Below are 26689 nucleotides of genomic sequence, written 5' to 3' on the forward strand. Positions count from 1 at the left end.
ATTTATCAACAGGCCTGAATATCTAATTTCAAGTAAAGAATATTCATTATTGAAGCATTATATGAGCAACAGCGACGGCTCGTGAAAATTAAAGTAATAATATTTTTTTAATGAAGCATGGTACCCATATTATTTTTTAGGGGATGATTTCTAGCCCCACATAGAGAACTTACGTGACAAAAAAATGTGGTATGAAATTTGTGAAATAAAAAAATTAAAATAACGCTTATTGCAAACAAATTTTTTTTTTTTCATAATCGATTTATATGTAGATACAAACAGGTGTTTTCTGGTTTCTCGGAAAATTTAGATTTTTTTAGGTTGCAACATTATGAAGTTTTAGAAAAGAAATATTGGTCGATTATGAAAAAAATATTTTTTCCAAATACAGGTTGACCATTTTATTCTATGCATCCTTTCTCTGTACCTAAGCGAGATACGGAAAAATGGTTCCGACAAAATTTATTCAGGATTATGGGGTCACCTATCCGTGCAATTAACTTTGACCTTGAGATTAATTTTCAAGGTCATTTGTAGGCCATTTTTATTTTAAATATGAACCCCTATTTTTTACACCGAATTCGATAAGAGCAGGAAATTTTACATCTGAAATGATATTTTCAAGTTTGTTTTCGTGACCTCGAGAAGGTCAATTCGAGAACTACCTGGTAGCTGTTTATTTTAGTTTTCTGACGGAATAAACGTTGTGAAAGTATCTTTATAGAAAATATCAAACTCAAATGCGACGACGACCGACGGGCGACGAATGTCAAGTGTTTTTTTTATGGAAAACTTTGTTTTTGACACCGGATTTAAAAAAAGTGAAAAGGTTACCGTCAGAATTGATATTTTAATTATCGTTGCCCTGACCTTGAGAAGGTCAAATGTTGGAAAATTGCTTGCTAGCCGTTTAATTAATTTTTTGGGCGGATTTAACATACTGAAGGCACCTTTAAAAGGTGGATCAAACTCAAATTTGACCTTAAGGTCAATTTTCGAGACCATTTGAAGGTTCCGGTGTTTTTTTTTAAGGGAACAACTATTTATAAACTGGAATAAAAAAGAGTGGAAGATTTTACATCAGAAATGTTATTTTTTGTTATTGTTAAGACTTTAAAAAGGCCATTTAGGGTTTCATATTCCACAAGCACTTGGAAGCTGTTTCTTTAAATGTGTTAAACACACAACGTTAAATCTGCCAAAAAAATTAAATGAACAGCAAACAAATTTCCAACATTGGAAATTTATGGTTAGAATAACATATAGAAATGGTTAGAATAACATTTAAAATATCAATTCTGACGTTAAAATTTTCATTTTTTTTTAATCCAGTGTCAAAACCAAAGTTTTCCATTCAAAAAATACCACCGACCTTCAAATGACTTTGAAAATTAAATGAACTTAAGGTCAACATTGTTAAGGTCGTTGTCACATTTGAGTTCGATATTTCTTAAAAAGGTACCTTCACAACATTTATTCCGCCATAAAATCAATTTATTATGAATACCTAGTGCACCAAAAATTCAAATTGCAATTGTACCAAAACTAATGGTCCAGCAGCGCCTGCTTTGTGCACACTTAAAAGTACAGGGTGATTCACTATATTTTGACCCCCATTTAACTTTTTTGTTTTAAGTTATAAAAAAAATGTGAAATATAAAAGTTGTACAATTTTTTATAAATTTTTAGAAAATGATGGTAGAAAAACAAATGAAGTCCAAACAAAATGGCCGCGGATGTTAACTTTGTTAAGTTAAATGGAACACCCTGTATATTTTTACATATTTGGATAGAATGTTCCCTGTCGAGCATAGTCATATAGGGTTTGTTGGGTCCATCTCTAACAATAAACGAGATAATATTAAAAAACGAAAAGAAGGTTTTTTATTAAGAAAATAATACATCTTGTAATTGTTAGACCTCTTTCGGGCATTTCTGCCTTTTTTCCAATTACGTAAGGATTTACAGATTTAGTTATATTTTGACAGATCGGACATTGATATGGTCCAAAATGCGTGTAGGTATTTTAACTAAATCTCACTTCGTGAGAGGCCTAATTACTTATGGACAATGTTATATGCTAGGCCGTGACAATGACAGGTAATGTCATGACAACATTGTTATTATTTGATAGCTTGCATTCAATTAAAATGGGTTACACAGAAGTGGAAAATTGAAATATTATAGGATTTAAAATAGAGTAAAGTTCTTCTCCATATTCTATTTTAATTGTAATAATTTTCTACTTCTGTGTAACCTATTTTAATTAAATAATATAAATTAATAATATAATATATAAACTGACAAACAATAACAATGTTGTCACTGTCATGGCCTACCATATAACATTGTCCATGAGTAATTAGGCCTCTCATGGCCTAATTAGTGAGATTTTGTTTAATTACCTATACACATTTTGGATCGTATCAGTGTCCGATATATCAAAATATATTCTAACTAAATCTGTAAATCCTTACGTAACAGGAAAAAAGGCAGAAATGTCTGAAAGAGGTCTAACAATTACAAGATGTATTATTTTATACATAATTTATAATAAAAAACCTTCTTTTCATTTTTTAATAGTATATCGCTTATTGTTAGATACGGACTCAACACACCCTATACGACTATACTTGACAGGGAACGTTCTATCCAAATAACAAAGTTAACATCCGCGGCCATTTTGTTTGGACTTCATTTGTTTTTCTGCCATTATTTTCAAAAATTTTATAAAAAATCGTACAACTTTTATATTTCACATTTTTTTATCTCTTAAAACAAAAAAGTTAAAGGGAGGGTCAAAATATAGTAAATCACCCTGTACATATAATTCATTACTTTTGTGCTCAGGGTCAGCTCTACAACTTAAAAAAATGGCGAAGTAATGAATTTAAAAAAAGAACACTAAATTTTCCGGGTTTTCTTCATTTCTAATTATCCAATTGGAACGACCTCTAATTTCATTCTTATTTAGATTCCTTTATAGCATTCAGATTGCTTTGTTAGTTCAGGTTTTATAAATATAAAAAACTAAAAAAAAATGGTGGAATGTTTTCAAGTTTTTATTACATGTATCGTTTACAAAATAATACTGCCCTTTACAGCTTCAACAAAAAAAAAAAAGGAAGTATACAAATCGCGAGTAATTTAATTTATAACCAGAACCAAATTTCACCAGAGAACAATATTAAATTGGTTAAGGCACATCCTATTATTTCAGAAAATTTAAATATTGTAAAAACTCGCATAGATGCTTCTAATCATAAATAGTGCAGATATCCGGATTTAACGTATAAAAAAATGGATTATCCAGCCCTGGTTATTGCAGTAAATTAATTTACAAGTTAATAAAGTACAAAACTAATGGTCCAATGCAGGAAGTGAAACTTGAATGTGTAAATAACCACAAAATCGTAGAAGGAATGTCGACAGAACTTTTATTTCCGAATATAAAAAAAATTTCAAGTAAAAAGACTTTCAGTTTACGCTAGATTATATATGTATTGCACAATCTATATCTCTATTTGCTCTTACAGATAAATCATAATGGCTTTTTATAAATAGTGCCTACAAAAATAGTAGTTCTTTTCGCTAATTATTACGATCGTAATCGTAGCCTGTCTACCACTAACGGTATATTAAAATATTTCGATTCGTCCAACAATTTCATTTCAAAGTGCAAACTTTCGAGTATTCAGACGTTATTTTTTAAAGGCAAGACTGTTAATGCACAGAGCAAAGCTATATTAGCAAATGTAAAAAGAATGGTAAATGTACCGACTCCGCGTAAACTTTGATAAACCCCAACTAAACGGTATTCTATAAACAAACAAACGCACATTTATTATATTAAAATATAAATCAAAATCTAAATGGTAAAAAAAGGAACTTAAATGGCATTCAACAAAAAAAGAAAGGTTAGAGGCAACCAGGGCAGTACTATAGTTATGCGTCGGGGTCGAGATTCTCGTCAGGAGCTCCGTCTTCTCCGACACCCTCTGCAGCGGGTTCCTCGGTGGGTTGGACTTTGGCACCCGCTTCGAGCTGCTCTTCTAGTTCTTTAACACGTGCTTCTGCCTCATTTAATTTGTTCTGTAACGTGTCATGAGTCTCGTGTCCAGCTTGAATTGACAGTTTGTCTATTATATATCTATTCTGCTGTTAAGAAAAGCTAATGCAAATTGCAAACGTACGTTTACAATGTCATCTAAGAATAAAAACAGCAAATACATAATTTATTTATAACTAAAAAGGATACTGCAAAGCATTCTCTGGTTTATCAACTTCTTCATAAAGGTTAACTAGAACCTTCGTTAATGCATCCATAATGCCATTTTTTTCTAAATACTTACGGAATTCCTCACGTTTTCCTTCGGACGGCTAGAAATTCAAAAATTCGAATTTGTCAAGATAACTAGCAAACACGTTGATTACATTTACCTTATAATTGGGATTTGAAGACATCTTTAATATATGTATATCACTAATATAAAATAATTGTCTACGTTGGACACTTGTTTTTCTAATAAATTTTTATCTCTCCGACCGTCTATTCCCAAAAATTGACAGAATAACGATTTGATGGAATTTTTTATCACAGTAGGTACGAGAGTCACGACGATATTGTTTTAGCTGAAAAATATTCAATGCAGTCTAAAAGAAAGCATAAATTTGCCTTTTCTACATAATTAATTAGTATTTTTGCTGCCCATTACAGTACCTACAAAACATATAATAGACAGTACCATTACACCAAATTTTATTATATTATAAGATCTGTGCACCAATTTTATCTATGATCAAATGAATACAGATGTGTTGCGATTTCACTGTCTGCAGTTGGTCAGGGTTACTCAACTTATGTGGTTGAGTAGCTGTTGGTAGTCTAGCCTGACAGAAGCTCAACGGTCAGCTGTCAGTCGAGTCTCGCAATTTAATGTGAGGTGTATACACATACTTCTATATAGAATAGAGAATATATATATAGAAGTATGTGGGTGTATAGCAGCACTTCCTTGACCATATTTTTACTTTGCCCGAAATCAAGCTAACTAACTAGTAAGTACGTAAACAAAAATATTGCATATAAATTAAAAACGTCAAATATCCTATTTGGGAAAAAAATTACTCTAGTGTTTATATTTGTGTATTATTGGCAACGAATTGACGGTGTTCCAGCGTTGACAACATAACATCTGAAAAATTTACGATTTTTGATTTTATAACATCTAAATCTGACATCTGACAATTTACGAGACAAACAAAACAAAAGTTGCATAAAAATAAAATTATTATTTTTCTACATACATATTCATCTGTATTTTTTAATACTTTTTATGCAACCTAAAATTTGGAGGAATAAAGAGCAAATTGTAAAATGTGAATATATTTAACATGGACATTTTAAAGGCAGAAATTGCAAAAAAGCGCAAACTGTTAGAGGAAAGGGAGTTACTGGTACGTCATTAATTGATCAAACGATTATTTTTTTAAATTTTGGTTTGTATAACAGGGATCGGAAAAAAAGTTTTTCAAAAGAGGGGAACTAATTGCAAAAGAACGTGAGGAATACAAGAAAAAATACTATTTATCAAATGAACGAAATGACAGAACTACAAATGTAACAATAGGTTTGTGTGTTTCCTTTAGAAAAAGCTGAAATAATATGACATTCTATTTCCATTCACATTTTTTAGATGAAGACAAAGAATCGGACGTACAACATAGTATTTTACCCAGAAATGAAGTTATATCGAGATTGCGAGATAGAGGTGAACCTATTCTCTTGTATGGGGAGACAGAGATAGATGCTTTTAAAAGATTAAGGAAATGTGAATTATTAGAGCCTGAAATTGATAAGGTGAACATTCTCACAATAATCTCTACAAGGTGTCAGTTCATGTAAGTATATTAATTTTGAATTTTGCCCTTGTAGGGCTTTCGAAACGATTTCCAAGAAGCCATGGAACAAGTCGATCAAGATTATCTAGACGAGTTGCTTAAAGCTCCTGAAGATGACAAAAACGCAGAAAAATCAGAAAGTAAAACACAAGACCCAACCATTACGTATGAAGAAATTAGAGAAATGGCGAAAGAAATGGGTCGGGGTAATAGAGAACATGATATGACTGTCATTGTACATTTTATTTTGGTAAGTTTACTTTTCTACAATACAGGGAAGGGTATAAAACAAATGCAGTTGAATATAAAAAACTAGCTACACTTTATTTTATTCCATTTTGGCCAAAATGTAATACAATATAAATAAATAGAAACTGCAGTTTTGTATATTTATTGGAAATAAACGCCATGTTGGTAAACAATTAAGTAAAATATATAAAATTTCAGATCTATTCCCATTTGGGACAATATATAATTAATATGTAAAAAGATTTTCTTGAATATGTATCAAATACCAAAAGCGCTTAAGGTATATATGGTGGTGGAGCTTCTTTGCCATTGACTACCTTTGTAGCGCCTGAAAAAATACGAAATAAGTTTACAGTCTTAACTATTAGATATTAAACAGCTTAAAATACAGTGGTTAAAATAGAGAAGTTTTTTTTTAATGTTAGTACCTGGGTAATATGTCGCTTGGGGTTGTACTGGACAACTTGGTTGAATGTACGACATTCCTTGAGTTGGTGGGACACATACAGTCGCAATGCCTATTATCGGGGTAACTTGTAGCAATCGCCCTACAAAAAACAATAAAAATCATCGTTCAGAATACTTCAGTACAAGGTATACCGAGTGTACCAAAATTAATGCAACAAAATTTGGTGACAGATTCTTAAAACAAATTTTTATTTTTGCCAAGTGGCCCCCTCTTTTGGAGTTACAGCCCCCTGAAATCCCCCTAAGAATAGTTTTCTTTTTATATCTCGGAACCCTGTTGTACGAGGATCAATAAATTTGTTACACAGGGGTTTTGTGACATGTGCAATCTGACAGTGCTACGATTTAGGCGGGGCGTAGCACTATCCCCCTGTGTACCAAATTTAGTGATTGTCATACAACAAGGTCCTGAGATATAAAAAGAAGACTATTGTTAGGGGCAGATTTGAGGAGGCTGTAACTCCGCAGGAAGATGTCACTTGGCCAAAATAAAAAATACGGGTCCCGTAAATTTGTCTTAAGAATCTATGACTAAATTTTGTTGCATTCATTTCGGGACAACCTGTTTTAAAAGGATTTATTAATTTGTAATGTTATTACATTATTAAATAATTTATTGATTGTTTTTTAATGTATTCCTAACTTAATATCGATTTTATAAACAAAAATGTTAAAATTAAGTTCAGCATTACATTCATTCTATTTCATTACATTCTATGTTTTTTCGTTGCATTATGAACTGGCATTGTTTATATAAAGGGCAATAAAATAAACATTTATAAATTTCAGCGTTAATTTTGAGTTAAAAACGTATCTACTTAATTGCACCCATGATTGTTCATATTTTATTATATTTGTCAGTTCACGATATTTATAAAAAACTTTATTTATAGATCATATAAAATTGAATTGTATAGTAAGAATTTGTTAAAAGTAAATAGATAAATAGGATCAGCTAATCTTGAATTATTGTGTGTGAAATTTACGAGGAATTTATTTTTATTGTTTCGAAGAATTAAATTATATTTTAAACTGACAAAAATGTTATAATTTATTATTTGATTTTATTAAATTCAAATAGGAAGGGCTGGATTTTCAGCATCCAAGTCAATTGATGTTGAAGTATGTAGGCAAATAGTGGAACAACACTTAAAGATAAAGATATGGAAATATAATAACGAACGCACAAAATTATCTGCTCGGTAAATACACTTGAAAAAAAAAAAGTCAATTTCAAGTACCTTTTTTTTTGGTATTGTATGTAAAATTGATATCTTTCTGATTATTGTTATTTTTTTCTAATTATAACTTGTATCCAAGTAAAATGTTCGGCTCAAATTTAGTCTTAGATTTCAGACAGTTGGTACAATATTTTGTTTTTCTGATATTTTTTCGTATTAATTTAATTGCTGGTAACAAAGCAACAGTAAAGTATTTGGCCGCCAATGATAATCAATATTGCCCTAAAACCGAATTGTATGTTTTATTCATCAAAGTGAAGAATGACTATTTTGTAGTTAAGTAGGTCTAAAAACGATTTTGGGAGTGATCTTGCCAAATGCTCCTTTTTGAATCCACAACAATATGCATCGTTCTTTTTGTAGCACTATTTTAATGCCGTCTAATTAAAGTTGAAACTAATCATGGTGCTGTAAATGCTTATTGATTCATTAATCTTAATTTCCATTTGTTACTTTAAAATATCTAATGTTTTAATTTTTATAATAGCATGTTTAAGGCTGTCTTAATTGTAAATTTCTAAATGCATCATTTTGAAGAAAATTTTAATCTCAAAAAAATTGTCAAAATAATAAAAAGTTAGGTAATAATGTATCAGTGACGTTTATTTCGATTTATGACTGTTTCGCCAAAATTTATTTACTATAAAATTAATGAAAAACTTTAAAAAAAAAAATTACCCAGGAAGATGGCTTCCACAAATAGTAAAATTTCATTTGTCGAAAAAAATGCCAAATAACAATTTTTTATTATTTATTTATATTAAAAAAGGTTGTGGCATTCTCGCACAAACGCTACTGGTGCAAGTAGAAATATTTGGATCACCCCAAAAAATGCACATTTATGCCTCCATAGCATTTTTCAAATTTCAAGTCAATATCTTTAAAACTAAAATAATAAAAATAAATTTAAATTTAAAATTTAAACATTCTGTATCTCGGAAACAAAGCATATTTTGACTTATATGAACTTTTTTTCACAAAATAGCTTTGGCAACCACTCCCTAACATATTTCGCACTTATTTACAAACACCCTGTATTTATCCGTGTTACTGCGAAAATATATTTTAAATTTTTTTAGATGTTTTCACTAGCACAAATTTACATTTTTTAGTATCCTTTTTATTATTTTAGTTAATTCTACACATTGAAATAAAAAATAGATTTTAAATAAACAAAATTTCAAGCCAAGAAATCATTTTTATAATACTTTGCCTACTCATAACCGAATTGGTTAGAACAAGATTTCAAAGCTGTAACTTCAAATTTTCAGTTTTAATTTGCTCTACTGACTGACTAATTCTAAACAAATTTAAGGGATAAGGAAAAATTCATTTTGAATGTTCTTTCTTCATTTAAATAAAACAAATCGATTTACCTTTCTCCACGAGTTTCCTTTTGATGTTCTGATACGAATAGACCACGAAGCTGTAATAAATCACTTGCAGGATGACAGCAACAGTGAAAAGAATGTATGCAATGGTGAAGTAATTGCCTTGGTTATTGTCCATCGTTTTGCCTGTTCGTTAGATGTCTGTTGTCCCCTTCCGCGAAAAACTAATAATGTCACGTCTGTTTAATGAGGTTTATGTTGTTTGTGCTATCAGTTTTATCAACAGATAATTTCATTGGAAGATGCCGGGTATGATGTGGGTAAAATATATTAATTTCCTTATCTTTTATGGAGTCAATTGTTTTATCAGATTGAAGACACACGAATTAACAAAAATTATTCATGTCCTTTTGCATTGAAAATATTTTTAATGAACAAAACAAATTTTAACATTACATGTATTTAAATTATTGTAAACAAATTCTTAAAATCGGACCTAAAATGAAATTTGTCGCAGTACCTAGTCTATCAGAAATATAATAGGTTCGTGTAGCGATCAAATCTATTTATCCCATTTTAAAAAATACTTCTTTGCATATATGCATTCACTGATGTTATACAAAGTGTCCCATTTTAATGTACCAGGCCATATAATTTTTTTAATTCGATCTTTATAAAAAAATATTTCAAACAAATGTTATCAGTTTTTGAGGGGGTCAAATTATGGTGACCTTGTATTTAACCTTGAAGTCAATTATCAAGGTCAACTTTGATTTTTTTCAATGAAAACCCATATTTTTTTATTGCAGATTCGTATGAAACATTTTTTTTTTGAAAATGCTTCATTTCCTTGCCAGAGTGCTCTCTACTTTTACTGTTCCATTTTAATTCTCAGGCTAATATCTCGAGAAATAAGCAGCATGGTGAGAAATATTTCCAACAAAAGTCAGATTTCGGGAGATCAAATTACCATAACCTTGAAATTAACCTTAAAGTCAATTACCAAGGTTATTTCAAGGTCAACCTTGATTTTTTAAAAGGAAACCCATATTTTTATTACAGTTTCGTATTCTGCGGGAAAAAATAAATAACTTTTGTATGAAACTGTTTATACGTTTTTATTTTTATTATTTTACTAGTAATAATAACCTTCCGTGTGTTATTTACTAAATTAAAAAAGTATAACTGTGGGTACCTACATATTTTTTTGCAAACTACAAGCAATATGATAATCTATATACTTCCAACATGAATTCTCTTGTGCAGAAAATGTACTCGGAAATGTTCTTTGTGAAAACTGTTCCGAAATGTATTGTCTGAATCGTTAGAAAACAATTTATTTTAAATTGTGGATTGTTTTTGCAGACTGTCTTACATCAAGGTGAAAATATTTCTTAAATACTAAACCAATTACTTCATTTCACTTCTAATTCCACTTTGATTTACTTTAATCCTAATCTAGGATTAAAGACTCATAATCAAGCATCCTTGAGTATTCTTGAAAATGTACGAAAGTAGATGTAACGGCACACAGTAACCTATTATTATTTGTATTCAAGTTGCTGTTAATCCCTTCCGATCAAGAAATTTAGCCGACTTCAATTTTAATTTTAAATGATCACTGATAACTATCAGATGAATGGCGTTGGATTGAGTGCGAAGTTGTGCAAGATACTGTAAATTTATATCACCGTGTGTGCAAACGTGAATCATATTTTGCACACATCCTTTGAATAAAGTCCTGTAGATAAAAGTTTAATCGCATTCTCAGACTTTAGAGAAGAAAACAGCAAATCGTGCATATAGAAATATTTCTAATAGTACTATTTGTTATTTTAAAACAATGTTTTTCGATACCAGATATTTTATTTTGAAATTTCTCAATAATTTTGAAAACCATCAGAGTATGAACAAAAAAATTGGCACTATTACGTTTTTTGACGTAACAAACAAGAATTTCTAAGTAATTTTGGTGTTGCTTGTATAGGGCGTCAGTAATGCCCTATTCCTTTCATAAATAGGGGAAAATTTTGTTAACCTTTAGAATTATGGAAATTGTGTATTGAAAATATGAAAGAGCGTCTTTCGTTTCATAAAAAAGATGCTCTAGTTCGTTTTCGATATCTTTTATATATAAAAAATTTTATTAGTAAATTATTTATGTTTTCTTTGAATGAAATTTGCGATTGATTATTTATATTTGGATTTGGAATTGAGCAGACATATCTAATTTTATTGAAAATGATAAACCCAAACAAAAATATGTGATCTAAAACCATCTCAATTAAAATAATGGATGTCATTAAATTCCTGTATTAAACAAATATCTCTTAAATGATAAAAATCTACAAATTTCTTGAGTATAAAAACCGTTATCAAGAAAATAATCTAAACGATGTCATCCTATCGGACGCAAATTCTATAATTTATACCAGCTCACTGAATTTATTATTGCAAAGCAGATAAACTTGTAACTGTAGTTATAAAAATGTAACTGCATGGATATGCGTCGTATATTTTTCAAATTATATTTTGATATAAATTATTCCCAATTTCAAAAGAAATACAATTGTTTTATGGGTCATTGCTTTCAGAATTTATGAATTTATAGTTCATTCTGCAGAGAATCTGTAAATGCGCTTCCTTTTGAAGATGTTCAAAGATAATGAAAATCTGTGGTTTGTTTCAAGTTACAAAAAAAAAATTGAGAGCTCTGTATGAATAATATTTTATTTACTAAACTTTTATTATTAGAAAATATTTACATTATAACATATAAACGTGTTTACACTTTATAAATATACAGTCATATGTTTGTTCTTAATAAACATTTGTGGATATGGGCGTAAGCAGTCTGGGAGCACCAGTACCTGAAAATATATAAATAACGACATGTAATATAAAACAATATAAAAAGAAAATAGAAAATTATGTCAACTACAGACAATATACGTCATATTTAGTGCGTGAATGAGCCTCTCGAATGATTACATCTACAAATTTTGTGTACATGTACACTTTTATCATTTATTTTGAGAGCAACTCTTAACAGAATAAACTGCATGACTAATTTTTCACTGCATTGCAGACGGAATTGTACCAAAGTTAGGTCTCCGGAAAAATATATCGGAAACATCATCGAATCTTGATCATAAGTACCGTTATTGTTTGTTTTGATGTTTTTTATTGTCAGTTGAAGTAATAATATTGATCATTAGGTCATTAGGACAAATTATTGAATTTGTTGTTGAATATGAATACTGATTTTTTATAATTTCACAAAAAAAAATGTTGTCTTACTGCAATCTACATTATTGGGATGTATTGGCCTTAGTTCCCTCCTTCGCCACTTAACTTCAACCTCTAGGAAGTAATAACCTGGAGAAATTGAAAAATATGTTATTTTTTTTTATACAAAATAACATCTATAACAAAATAATAACATGTGCTGAAAGAAGTATAAAAAAATGAAAAAAAAATATAGGGGAAAGTACATAGTGTGTATTCCTAAATTGTTGTTATTGATGAACGGGGATTGTAACAAAACAAAGTTTCTTACCTTCATCTATCATCTTCAGGATCCTCCTCCTTCCTAAAACTGCCGCCACCAGTTGTATAAATACTGAGAAAATCACTACAGCAAATATAACGAGGAGAATTATTGCTATAGTCTCCACCATTTTTATATGTTATTGCTCTGTTCTATTAAAGTAAATAAAGTACACAATAAATACGATGTACTTTAGGAAAAAAATTTAGTATCAACAGATGTTATCAGCCTTATCTTTTATATTAACAAATACAGAATACAGAGGGAATACGTTTAGTGCAAAATGTTGTTTAAAAACGCGGACTGTTGGTGTATAAATAAAAAATGAGCAGGTTATTTTGAGTAATAAATATTTATTACAGTTTTATGTCTAATGTTGGACATGAAATTAAGAATGGCCAAAAATGAATTGTAGGTTAATGTTCTGTTAAGGGACCACCCTATATTTTATTACTATGTTCCAGTTTTTTATATCATGTATAGAAATAATTTTTTTGACAACATGACATAAAATAAGCCTGTATTATTACATACTGTAAATGTAAACATTTTAAATATTTTTCAGTTTTTACTGAAAAAGTGGAATGAACAACTACAAAGTAGATCAGGTGCGGAGAAAACTGGAACCAAGGGTAAACTTATGGGGGCGACATATACCCAAACACAAGTGTACCTCAAACCGCTTTTAAGGAAATTAAAAAACTTCACCTTACCTGAAGATATCTCGGACAGTTTGACGGAAATTGTCGTTCATTTGCTAAACAGGAATTACCTTAAGGTAAACAGAGCTCCGTCATATTTCTTCAGATTAATATTTGCTACTAGTAACCGATATAAACTCTTATACAAAATTGTCACCTCTCTATAATTGGACCCTGATTTCAAAGATGAATAATTTGTGATTTTGTCTAGAAGTTTATTAATCTTTAATAATGCCACAAAAAAGGTGATTTGGGCTATGTACCATTTCAACGTACCTTTTTGACCCACTGAATCCGAATTTCCTAAAGTGCATGTTTTGGCCCTAATACCAAGACACTCTAAAAAGCGATTTTCAAGACTTCAAACATGATCTCCTTGCACGATAACCCCGTAGCTTCATATCCCCATAACTGTGAGGGAACATGAATCTCATACATCAGGGGTCCAAGACTACATGACTGGGTTGACAGGCTTACCCAACCCCGTAACCCCATATCTCTACCCCATAACCCGGGGTCTGCGATGATATATAACCACATAACTGTGGAAACATGGATCTCATATATCAGGGATTGAAACCAACATGACTGTCAGTTGGCAGGCTTCCCTGACCCCATAACCCTAGGTGTGCGAGGTGGTATAACTACGAAACTCTGAGGAACTGCGTCTTATCCTGTTATAACTCCGTAAACCCATAATCTGGGGCATATAGACTCGCGTTGCAAAGTCACCCAATTTTTTTTCTCTTTGTATCTACTTCGAAAAAATGTAATAGGTGACAGGCTTATGGGGTCATGGGGTTATCAGGTTATGGGGTTGTGGTGCAGACATCATGAATTTGGATGTTTTTCCGATCATACATGAGCTGATTTGAAATTTCAAAATTCTAACTTCTTTTTTAGAAGAATTTCTTAACGTTAGGCTCAAAACAGGGACTGATTCGTTAATTTTGACTTTAAATTGAGATCCAGCTGGTCTTGCGACCCTGTGTAACTAGTGTTTTTAAAATTAATAATATTGTAATAACCTTCAAGGCTAGCGATGCTTACCTCCAGATGGCAATCGGCAACGCCCCTTGGCCCATCGGTGTCACCATGGTGGGTATCCACGCCCGTACGGGTCGCGAAAAGATCTTCTCCAAAAACGTAGCTCACGTCATGAACGACGAGACGCAAAGGAAATATATACAAGCTCTGAAGAGGCTGATGACGAAATGTCAGGAGTACTACCCCACAGACCCTTCTAGGTGTGTGGAGTACCAAGCGTTTGGGAAACCGGAAGAGACATCTACATCTAGCTAATGCTTTAAGTGTGATAAAAAATGTATGTATGGGGTGATTCCGGTAGTTATATTTTTTATGACGTGTAAAATTCGTTAAAATAATTTTTTTGGTATACGGTTTTTCTGGAACTTAAAATTAAAAGACTTACCGTGTTAATTTTGAAGGCAACATTTATTACGGTTCTGCCTTTAATTTTTTACAACTGAGGATGGTTGCTGTAAATATATTTGAGAAAAAAATATTATTTCAGTGTTGTTATACAGGGTGATTCACAAATGGCGACCAAAAATGAAAACTCGTATTTAGTGAATTTTAAGGGGAGGTTCCATTTTTGGTCACCATTTGTGAATCACCCTGTATATGATGTTAAGAACTGTGACTCAATTTCGGAATCACCCTGTATATAATAATAATTATAAGCTAAAAAGAACTTGTTGGAAAAAATTAATATAAATTATGAATGGTCATTTTTTGTTTTACTAATATTTACCTACATTTCACGGAATAAACAAGAAAAAGGTTAATAGAAGGAAAAAAGTGTCCAAATTTATAAAATTCAAATACAGTAAGAAAATATGTTAGATTCTTTAATAAAGTCATACAAAATGAATAATAATAAATTTATATTAAATAATCGAGCGAATTACTTACATTTATTGTAAACGTTTAGGTTTCTTTTTCAAAATGAAGGGAATGCTTTTTGTTTTTTTCATAAGTTTTCATAGTAATACAATTTTACTTATTTTTAACTATGACCTTCCTATGGTTGCTTATGTATTTCAACAACAGATGGCGACACTCCCGAAAAAATCCCTGTTATACTACGAACAAGGCCACCTAGGATTTTTTGAAAGTGCACCACAGCGCCATCTAATATTATTATACCATTGTATAAGTAAATACTTATACAATGATTATACTCAAATTTTACTCGGTTGTAAATACACAAACTACTATTCTGTTAATACTTATTGTCGATATGATTCCACCAACGTCAACGCCTAATTCTTTTTACTTTGCTTTCCGAGTTCTACGGCTCTCAAAGCGGCAGCTTGCACAGCATCCATTATAGCAGCCCTATAAAATTTGCGTTAGTATTTCAGGCTTTCACAATTACAAATACATAATTTTGTTTTATAGAAATTCATCGTGAAAGAGTTTTTTTAATCTCTGTGCCCCGCTCCTGGACAGGTTAATGTAACCGGAAATCGTGCGCACTAATAACGAGTGCATAGTCCATTTTGTAAGGTAAGGTATGCATCTTTATTGATTTGTATTTGCATCTATTATACAGGGTGATTCACAACTTATCCAAAAATATATGGGAATAGATGCGTTATGAAAAATGGAATCAAAATCTTTTGGAAAATCCTTATAGTTTCCGAGAAAAAAATTATTGAAGTTGTAGTATTTTCAACCTATACATCATTGGGTTACTGAAATCCGATTTTACAATTGTTGCGATAGTGTGTACATTAGTTTTTCAAGTGTCAAAAACTGCTTACGTGTACAGCAACTCGGGAGTTGATGAAGATTGTATTAATTTATAGTGAAGTAAGACAACATTTGTGTTATGGTGAAGCAAGACAACATGTGTTAGTTCGTAGAAACTTGATTTTTTTACAAAATTATATTTGTGAGATCCCCTGTAATCCCCAAAAATTATTTATTTGGATAAGTTATGAATCACCCGGTATTAATTTAACATCACTCTAACAGGGAAGCTTTCAGCTTTCTCGTTTTGTTTAATGATTTTTAAGTTTTTTTGGCAATAAATTCTATATACCTCGGAAACAGCAGGCAATACTGACAAATTCACACATACGACCAAGTTCAGGAACTACCTAGTAACGGCGTAGACAAGACAGTTTAAAAAATGAATTATAATTTGATTACTTATTATTATATAAAAGAAATTAATAATTTCAGAGGAACAATCAAACTGACCCTCAATTAAAGTTACACCCTGTATAATATACAGGGTGTTTCAGGATTAAGTCGACAAACTTTAAATAAAAATTAAAAGAAATAAGAAAAAAATCAAGTATACATTTTTTTTAAGACGCTTCATTTTCGAAATATAGGACGTTAAAGATTTTTAAAAAAAATCGGATTTTTTAAATAACTTCTAAATGAAGAAGGCTGTTTAAGCCAAATTTGGCATGACACATCTTCTTATGAGATACCATTTTTCCGTAGAAGTAGAAGTCCCGCAAGCAACCAGTGGCGGAGTTATGGGGACTCAGACTCATTAAATTATAAAAAAAAATAATACAGCCCTACAGAAAATAAAAAATGATGCTGTTTTTAGATAGAACAGTTTGTTATTGACAAAAAGTTTTTCTAACTCTTATAGTTTTATGGCAAAATTGATTTTTCAGAAGGTGCTTCTGGATTCTGTCGATAAATTTAGGAAGACGTTCCTCATAAAACTTAAAAAAATATAGTACCTATTAAAATTGGTCTTAGTCTCGAGTATGTGTGAGTCAAATAAGCCTTTTTGTCTCCCTTTCCCTTGGGTTTCACCAATAGTATTAAAATTATTTAGGAGATGCTTCCTTTTTGAGATGTAGGGTGTTTTTTTTAGAAAAAAAAAATTATGTTGATGAAAACAATAGAAATATTTAAGTACCTAACATCTAATGTGACTACGTCGTAATGCGACAACGTAACGACCCTTGCAATACTCCTAAATTTTTTCAGGTGGTTTGTAGTCACTTCATTTACTTGTGTTGTGTACTTTTAAATAAAATAAGATGGCAAACAATACATGAAAATTTATTTGTAAATTGAAACAACAAAAAAATTAGCAATTAATATTATACCTAGACAAAGCGAAAAGTGAATCAAAAATGAAATGATTTAAAAAATATTTTGTTCAAAACGGGCGCCTCCGGACTGTAGACAAGCACGACATCTTCTAATTACGGAGGTAGTGGCCGATCGACACTGAATTGGAGTTAATTCTCGACACGCTTGGACTACTTATTCGCTGTCTTAGATCTTGTAGGGTATCAACTGGCACCTCGTAGACTTTTCGTTTAACAGCACCCCAAACGAAATAATCCATCGGTGTCAAGTCCGGTGAACGTGCGGGCAACGCTGCAGGTCCTCCACGACCAATCCATCTCCTGGGATAATTAATGTTTATCCACTCCCTAGGACCTCTACCAAAATGGGCAGGACAACCATCTAGTTAAAACCAACTGTTCATTCAAGTATTAAGCGGAACATCTTCTAACAGATCTTGAAAACCATTTTCAAGGAACTCGGAAAACTTATCAGCATTTAACCGATGCGGAAGGAAGTTAGGTACTTAAATATTTCTATTGTTTTCATCATAATTTTTTTTTTTTTCTTAAAAGCACCCTATATCTCAAAAACAAAGCATCTCCTAAATAATTTTAATACTATTGGTTAAACCCAAGGGAAGAGGTGACAAAAATGCTTATTTGACTCGCACATAATCGAGCCTAAGACCAATTTTAATAGGTACTATATTTTTTTATGTTTTATGAGGAACGTCTTCCTAAAGTTTATCGACAGAATCCAGAAGCACTCTTCCAAAAAATCAATTTTGCCATGAAACTATAAAAGTTAGGAAAAAAAGTGAATGTACACTTTTTGTCAATAACAAACTGTTCTATCTTAAAACAGCATCATTTTTTATTTTCAGTAGGGCCGTATTAATTTTGTTTATAATTTAATGAGTCTGAGTCCTCATAACTCCGCCACTGGTTGCTTGCGGGACTTCGATGGAAAAATGGTATCTTATAAAATGAGTCATGCCAAATTTGGGTTAAATAGCCTTCTTCATTTAGAAGTTATTTAAAAAATTCGAATTTTTTAAAAAACCTTAAACACCCAAAATTCCAAAAAGAAACCGCCGGAAAAAAAATGTAAACCTGATTTTTTTTCTTATGTTTGTATGAGGAATATCTCCTTAAAGTTGGTCGACTTAATCCTGAAACACCCTTTATACTACACACATCACTTCAAATATTTTTTTTAGTTACCTGGCAGCACCACGTTCCATAGCGTGAATACCAGCGATAGTCTGTCCTCCGGCAGAGCAAACCTCGTCCTTCAAAATCCCCATATGTTTATTCGTCTCCAAGACCATCTTCGCTGCACCCATAACCGTTTGTGCGGCAAATCTTGTCGCCATTTCTCTGTGCAAGCCCATTCGCACGCCTCCATCAGAAAGCGCTTCGATAAACATATACACCTTAAACAGTTTTTATGTTACGGGCCTCGAATCATTAACTAATATTAAACTCACAAAAGCTGGTCCACTAGCTGACACTGCTCCAACAGCGTTTATCATGTGTTCGGGTACGGGTTGGCACAATCCTGTGACGTCTAGAAGGCTTCCGATTAGTTCTTTATCGGCATCGGTGACCGCCGTTCCTGTAGCGTATACGGTACAACCCTCGCCTATTAACACAGGGGTGTTTGGCATGACTCGCACTACTCTTGCCCCTTCAAAAGTCCCCAGCATCTAAAAAATGGAATTGGAGTTACTTGCGTGCCCCAAGTAACATTGAGTTACTCCATCAATATCTAGTAAATCGCTAGTCATAAATGTCCAAATTGAAAACTGGAAGTATTTGTTATTTTTATAATTTATAATTATTACTAGCTATTTACTGGATATTGGTGGTGAAATTCAATGCTATTTGTAGCATGCAGCCTACGGAATAATAGTTTCCTGCAATATCAACAGTTAAAAATCTTGTATGTATGTTTTTTCTGGTATTCTAGCATCGCAGAACATTGTTGGACATAATTTAATAAGATTTTTTAGGAAATGTAAGAGTTAATAATAGAATATACGTTTTTTAAAAATTATTTTTTTCACCTCTTCGAGATCCTTGATTGTTACCCCGGCTAAGATAGATATGAATAACTTGTTTTTTATTTTGGAGACCAAGGGGCTGTCCTTTATTTGGCCGACCGCTTCCTGTAGAATATGCGGCTTAACAGCCAAAAATACTATGTCGGCCTCCTTTGCCACAACCGAATTATCTGTAGAAACGTTAGCTCCTAGGTCCTTCCAGATGTCCAGATTTTTTATGTAGGGGCTCGAAACGTACACTTGCGAGTACTGAATTAAACCTAAAAACAAAGGAACGGTAGATTATGTTTAATAATGGGGGGAAATTTCGATTACCTTTCATTTTTATGCCTCGGCAGATCGCTTTTGCCATGCTACCGTCTCCTATGAAGCCTATCTTTTGAGTTATTTTGGTGGATGCAGTGCAAAAAGTTTGGCCCTTTATTTTGATGACATACTTTAGTCCACATCTAAAAGATTCAATCATATACAGGGCGTCTCAACAAACAACAGTCATACTGCATACTGATGGTTGATGTAAAAACAGTTGAATATAAATCAACTTATTTTTAATCTCTGGAAATTGACAAAATTTCATAGAATTTTCTCATTTTTTGTGTTGTATGGACAAATAATTCAGAAATTTAAAAAAAAATCATACATCCCCTTTTCTGGGGAAAGAAATAATTAAAGATAACTTTTACTCATATAATGTCGGTTCCCAGATATTAATAAATCGTTTTAAAAGTAAAAAAAATATCACTGTAATGATAATCATTTTTAGACAAAGGAAACTAGACTAAAATTCAACCGTTGTTGCCTCTGAAATCTTGGTTGCTATTTTCTAGGACACCTTGTAGAATATTTACGTAAGCTTGTCACTTTTTTTTAAATAACAACAATACGTATTATTAGTTATTCGTGTTTTTGTTGAAAATTAATAGTTTTTTTAAACTAACAAGAGTAAGAAAAGTTTTAGAATTAAATTCCCCATAAAATAAAATAAAATTGATTATGCCATTCGATAGAGGGCAAAAAGTGGCCATGAGAAAGTGTACTTCTTTTTTCAATTCCACCTCAAACAAGGTTGAGATGAAACAAAAACGATTTCCAAAATTTTGATTTTTTTTCAAATATTTCGAAATCTAATCATGTTAGCCTTGATTTTTTAGAGGTATAATGTTGGTCCCCTGATTACGCAACTTTGCCCCCATTTAAGCTACTTCGTACCTCTTACCATTTCCGAGATCCCTGTTGAATACTGGTAAGATTTTTTAAATAAAAAAAAAACGGAATTCGTTATGTAAAAATGTATATTTAAACATTAAAAAATATATAAAAAGTAAATACCTATGTCAACTAACAGCTACCTACACTTAGCCAATACTTAATAATTATTTTTGGTATAAAATCGTGTAAATGTAAATTATATATAAACAATAATACAATCACAAAAAAGGTACACAATAATATATGCCTCGAAATACAAATAATGTATAAAAAGTTTTTATTAGAATTGTATATAAATATTGAGGATCTTAACATAGTCTAGATTAGTACAAAATGATACTATGGATTAATAACTTTTTTATATTTACCAGTACCGCTTCTGAAAATGACTTATTTTGAGCAAAGGAACTTGAGATTCTTTACTTCCCGACAGGCATTTCCTTAGTTTTGGAATGTTCGATTGTAAACATTTGACTTAAATAGTTCATTGCACAACATTTAAGGCAACTTTTGCAATGCTCGACTTTGGAAAACCGACATAATAGTCTTCTAGAGCATTTTATTATGCGGCCAAGCAAGGAAATTGAACTTATCCACTAACTCAAACGATATTTTAGAATTGCGACTAGTAAAACTTCATTGGCAATTGGTGAAATGAACCTTAGTTGCACAATGAACAGTGTATACCGAAAATCAATTGAAAATTGATCTTCGTTAATCGTAACTTTACATGTTTGCAAAAATGATACGGAATGATTTGTTTGTATACGGCTGCTGCCATCGCAAATCTTGTAATCACAAAGATATCGATTGCCTTTGATTAAACACACTATTTACCAAATGACAAAGCATATTAACAAATTTCGGGTATACGTATACGAAAAAAGCTAGTAATTTGTTGCTTATAACTAATTAGAGTTAAGTACTACTATAAACAATTGAATAATCCAAGATAACATGAACACCAAGGTATAAATCAATAATGAAATAAATCGCAGCCCTTCTCGTTAGAAATTAGATTACTTCTATAATTGTTACACTTATATTAGACTTTTATATCTCACAGATGAGAAACCACAGAAACAACAGTAAAAAATTTTCAATATGACAATAAGTCTTGCAATCTCTATGTCCATTCTTCAGCATTTAATTTCTTACAATAAATAACTTTCCCACAATAAATTTCACTCCTAATATAGGAGCCACAAGACACAAACATACAAACATTATAAAAATTGCAAAAAAATGCGCCCTAGAATAACACTTCAGCTCTTATATAAAAAATATTGTTTCCAACAATATCTCGGTTCTAAATATACATTACCGTGACGAATAACATCCAATATCACAATTACCTCTAACATTAGCTGCAATTATAATTAGCGTGAACTTAATAATTTTTGTACTTCCACATTCTAGATGTTATTCTAAGGCACAAATCAAACTCTCCCCTCAAAATTTGCATAAACGTCTAGTGCATTGGTAATGAAAGCATATTAGCACGTATATCCGTGAGCGTTTGATGAATTATCAGAAAACTAGGTCGATCCACGGGTTTCTGACCCCAGCACTGCTTCATAAGTTCGTACACGGGCGCTGGACAACTGTCCGGACTAGACAAAACGTTACCGTCCTTCAAATACTTGATAACCTCCTCGTGCGTCATTCCATAATAAGGTTGCAGGGCAAAAGAGAATATTTCCCATAAGCACACCCCGAACGCCCACACGTCGGATTCGGGTGTATACTTATTGTAAAGGATGCTTTCGAGGGGCATCCAACGCACCGGTATGGCATCCCTGTCACTACCTTTATAGTAATCTTGAAGGTATATCTTCTGCGACAGTCCAAAGTCTGCTATTTTCACCACCATATCGTCACTTATTAAACAGTTTCTAGTTGCCAAGTCACGGTGTACGAATTTGCGGTCGGAAAGGTATACCATCCCCGATGCAATTTGAAGGGCAATGTTAATTTTGTCCAGATGAGTAAGCTGGTTATCTTTGTATATTTCCTTGTTGGTAAATTCACCGTCGATCACGCTACGCACTACGTAATTACTTGGCGAGCACTGTCGCAAAAACTCATTCAAGTCGCCTTTCCCCATGTACTCGAAAAGAAGGCACATCGGTCTTCCAACTGCACAGACTCCCAGCAATTTCACAATGTTGGGGTGATCAAATTCCGCTAAAAGACATGCCTCTTTTTCGAAATCGTCTTGCATGTCATCTGAGGCATCGTCTTTGAGCATCTTTACAGCGACCACCGTGAATTCCTCTCCCGAAATCAAACCAGGGGCCTTAGCTTGAAAAACGCTTCCAAAGGCCCCTTGCCCCAAGTCTCTAATGTATATGATATCATTTCTGGGAAACTCTAGCTTTTCTAACTTTGGGTTTAAAGTGGCACCATGGCGATGATATGCTACGTTACTCGGTAGTTTATCTAAATCTATATTGATCTCTGCTATTTCTGGGGCGTTATATCCTAATAGATGACGTTTGTGGAGACGATGACATAACAAAATGAGTAGAAGACACACCACAATCACCAACAACCCGACTCCTGACATGATTATCAAGAAAGCCGGAGATAAAAACTGGTCCATCGCGATGTTCTTGTTTTCAATATCATCGCTTGTTGAGTTTAAGCAGCGAGGAATGTCACAGTGCTGCCATCTTATCGCAGGATTAGTTGTAAAACACCAGGGACGTTTTTCTTCACCTCCAGCATTGCGACAGAAGTTTTCAGAGTTTTTTAACTCGGGGAATATATCTGGAGGCGAATCGTGTGTATGTGGGAACTGGGCATCCCATCTTTGACAAGGGATCGCATTTTTTGTTATATTAACTTTGCCCTGATAAAATCTGCCTCGTCCTTTAACACAATCATATGTAATTTCATCTCCTTTCATTTCGGTTAAACCAGCATAGGAACATCCCACGGTTTTATTTGAAAAAAGTGGTAAAATATTACAATCTGGCAGACGAAAATGTTTCCTTGACTTAACGAAGACTCCTTGTGCTTTTTTATCTTCTAGTAATGCCCATTCTTTGTAACAAAATAACTCTTTAACTGCTACACAATCTTCATGGCACAATGGGAGTGGTTTGTCAATATTACATTCAGGAAAGGCATAAACACACAATAGTTTTTCGGCAGCAGATCTGCATGGTTCCTCCAACGTAACAATTAATTCTTCCCATAAACCTGTAGTTATGACTTCATTTTCGTAACCACCACTATTGTTGTACCACACACTTTTCGTATTTTCAACATATTTTTTACAGATATTGCCGTGATAAACCCCACAATAACCCTGCAACTCCGCATGAAAACCATGAATAAAAAGGACAAATATAAAAATTGAATACATATTTTAATCTGATCACGTAACAGTTTACTATGACATTTTATTAAATCTTGGTATGATTTTTCTACTTTTTAACTATCTATAGTAAACAGCTAATTCCTGTCAAAAAAGATGACAGCTTAACTACCACGCCAAAAATCTATTAAGAAGTTAGTAAATGTAGTAAAATAATTTCAAGTAATATTCTTTCAGAAGAAGATGAAGAAATCAATAGCAGCAGTTTTCCATTTATCTCATTAAACCTTAAAGTTACAAATCTGCAGAATCATTAATCTTATTTGCAGAAAATGATGCCATACATATCATCGCAGTAACAAATAAGTCAAAGAATAATCTACCTACAGTTGGATCCCAAAATAATAGGCAGTAATTTCATATTTAATCCGGCTCACTATTTTTAACAGTCAACACAAAGAGAAGTACGAGCCGTTTGTAAACTCTTCATATAAAATTGTATGTACCGCATTCTCCCACAGCAGCCGATATTGCATAATTTTAGGATATTCTGCTGCGTTTGGCGTGCACCAGTGATTTTGGATTTGTGTTCTTAAAACTGGGGAGTAATTCAATCTGGATGGTATTTTAAAAATGAGCTTCAGAAAATAAAAATTCAGACTGCTATCTCACTGGATCAAAATTTGCTTAGAATATCGTGCTTTTGCCAACTATGCGTGACTTGATTTTCCGTTTTATAAAACAAAATCGAAAGAGTATGCTGATAGAAAAAGAGGAAATAGTGATTTGGCAAAGAAACTATTTAAGACAAGTATTCGAAGCTCGAAAACTAAATCGTAGAATGTATTACACGGATGAAATATGAATAAATGAAGGTCATACGGTGACAAAAGGCGATCATTGTTTTTTATACGATACGCTATCATAAATCAAAATAAGGACTGACGTTTGTAGGCAGTGAGGATCCAAGAAGAATTGTGATCAACGAACGCCCTTAGAACTGACAAATTATGGAATTATTATTTGTTACTTTTAGTACCGTATTATAATAGTTTAAATGACAAAATCCCTCATTTTTATAATCTAGTCATGGATATCTAATGTTAGTGGGTATACTTTACATACATTCAGTGTTGTTAAAATTTAAAAAATATAATATATGTTATCGCCCCGCCAGTCCCGCCACTGGAGACACAAAAATTTATACATTTATAATTTACAAACATATTCGCAGTTTTTATGGCCCTATTATTTTAATACATGATACATAATAACACTAAAGATCTACTGAATAATGGAATTTTCTGTCAATTCAATTAGGTACAGTTGACGAACCTTCTACTGATTATGTCTATCAAGTTCCGACGAAGATTTTCTCCCATGTCAGTCGATGTTTTACCATTAGTTTGGAGTGCATGTTGAAGACCCCTAATTATCGGAATTACCATAGACATAGTCAGATATTTTTCCCCTGACAGTAAAGTTGTTGTAGTGTCAAATGGTTTTAAGACTGCCACACAATCTTTTAGAATACTCCATTCGTTGGCATCTNTTTCCGTTTTATAAAACAAAATCGAAAGAGTATGCTGATAGAAAAAGAGGAAATAGTGATTTGGCAAAGAAACTATTTAAGACAAGTATTCGAAGCTCGAAAACTAAATCGTAGAATGTATTACACGGATGAAATATGAATAAATGAAGGTCATACGGTGACAAAAGGCGATCATTGTTTTTTATACGATACGCTATCATAAATCAAAATAAGGACTGACGTTTGTAGGCAGTGAGGATCCAAGAAGAATTGTGATCAACGAACGCCCTTAGAACTGACAAATTATGGAATTATTATTTGTTACTTTTAGTACCGTATTATAATAGTTTAAATGACAAAATCCCTCATTTTTATAATCTAGTCATGGATATCTAATGTTAGTGGGTATACTTTACATACATTCAGTGTTGTTAAAATTTAAAAAATATAATATATGTTATCGCCCCGCCAGTCCCGCCACTGGAGTGACTGGAGACACAAAAATTTATACATTTAGAATTTACAAACATATTCGCTGATTTTATGGCCCTATTATTTTAATACATGATACATAATAACACTAAAGATCTACTGAATAAACGAATTTTCTGACAATTCAATTAGGTACCTACCATCATTTTTTGAAGATATTTTAAATGATAGGTATGATGTTCTTTCGAACGTAAACAAAAAATATCAACGAATATTATGTACATACATATAATAAAAACAGATTAATAGGGTTTACAGAATTACTAACAACTGAACTCTAATATTAAGAAGTCCATAAAAGGGTCGTACAAGGTTATCAAAATTGAAAGATTACTGACCTAATCCCGTGAAGACTGTGAGTAAAATTAATTGGCATCATTCCCACTCTTTTTTCTAAGATAAGGAGTATTTCTGTATTTACAGATTAATTTTTATTTCTCGTTTTATAATAGACGTTCTGGAAATGACACACCAACGACCAACGTTCGTCTGGTTATTTTATTTCCTTTATAACCTATATTTCCTTTTTCATTCATATATTTAGTTTAG

The 26689-nt window shown here is 32.1% G+C and overlaps 5 protein-coding genes across 9 annotated transcripts; 1 reads left to right on the plus strand and 4 right to left on the minus strand.

Annotated features, from left to right (window-relative positions):
* Positions 1–3046: 3046 nt before the first annotated feature.
* On the minus strand, positions 3047–4841 carry LOC108906624 (c-Myc-binding protein homolog). Of its 5 annotated transcripts, none has more exons than XM_018709936.1 (4): positions 4746–4841; positions 4441–4632; positions 4259–4380; positions 3047–4150 (listed from the first exon to the last, which is right to left on the minus strand). In XM_018709936.1, the coding sequence occupies exons 2-4, from the start codon at positions 4462–4464 to the stop codon at positions 3946–3948; spliced, it is 351 nt and encodes a 116-aa protein (XP_018565452.1). In that variant the 5' UTR covers positions 4465–4632; positions 4746–4841; the 3' UTR covers positions 3047–3945. The 5 variants fall into 5 exon arrangements, with proteins under 5 accessions (XP_018565452.1, XP_018565450.1, XP_018565451.1 ...); XM_018709934.1 differs by having other exon boundaries at positions 4721–4827; XM_018709935.2 differs by having other exon boundaries at positions 4685–4819.
* A 296-nt stretch (positions 4842–5137) lies between these two features.
* On the plus strand, positions 5138–15192 carry LOC108906623 (pre-mRNA-splicing factor 18). Its single transcript, XM_018709932.2, has 6 exons — positions 5138–5457; positions 5513–5630; positions 5697–5860; positions 5936–6151; positions 13306–13518; positions 14477–15192. Exons 1-6 carry the CDS (start codon positions 5395–5397, stop codon positions 14741–14743), a joined length of 1041 nt encoding a protein of 346 aa, XP_018565448.1. The 5' UTR covers positions 5138–5394; the 3' UTR covers positions 14744–15192.
* LOC108906625 lies at positions 6275–9433 on the minus strand. Its single transcript, XM_018709938.2, has 3 exons — positions 9236–9433; positions 6579–6698; positions 6275–6478 (listed from the first exon to the last, which is right to left on the minus strand). The coding sequence occupies exons 1-3, from the start codon at positions 9366–9368 to the stop codon at positions 6426–6428; spliced, it is 306 nt and encodes a 101-aa protein (XP_018565454.1). The 5' UTR covers positions 9369–9433; the 3' UTR covers positions 6275–6425.
* Positions 15193–15326: 134 nt separating the features above from the next.
* LOC108906630 (pyrroline-5-carboxylate reductase-like) lies at positions 15327–26548 on the minus strand. Its single transcript, XM_018709945.1, has 6 exons — positions 26479–26548; positions 19899–20032; positions 19587–19843; positions 19008–19226; positions 18742–18953; positions 15327–15802 (listed from the first exon to the last, which is right to left on the minus strand). The coding sequence occupies exons 1-6, from the start codon at positions 26517–26519 to the stop codon at positions 15727–15729; spliced, it is 939 nt and encodes a 312-aa protein (XP_018565461.1). The 5' UTR covers positions 26520–26548; the 3' UTR covers positions 15327–15726.
* LOC108906629 (tyrosine-protein kinase transmembrane receptor Ror2) lies at positions 20918–24264 on the minus strand. Its single transcript, XM_018709944.1, has one exon. It carries the CDS (start codon positions 24163–24165, stop codon positions 22264–22266), a length of 1902 nt encoding a protein of 633 aa, XP_018565460.1. The 5' UTR covers positions 24166–24264; the 3' UTR covers positions 20918–22263.
* Positions 26549–26689: the final 141 nt, after the last annotated feature.

Source organism: Anoplophora glabripennis, unplaced genomic scaffold, assembly GCF_000390285.2.
Source record: "Anoplophora glabripennis isolate ALB-LARVAE unplaced genomic scaffold, Agla_2.0 scaffold247, whole genome shotgun sequence".
Classification (NCBI taxonomy): Eukaryota; Metazoa; Arthropoda; class Insecta; order Coleoptera; family Cerambycidae; genus Anoplophora; species Anoplophora glabripennis.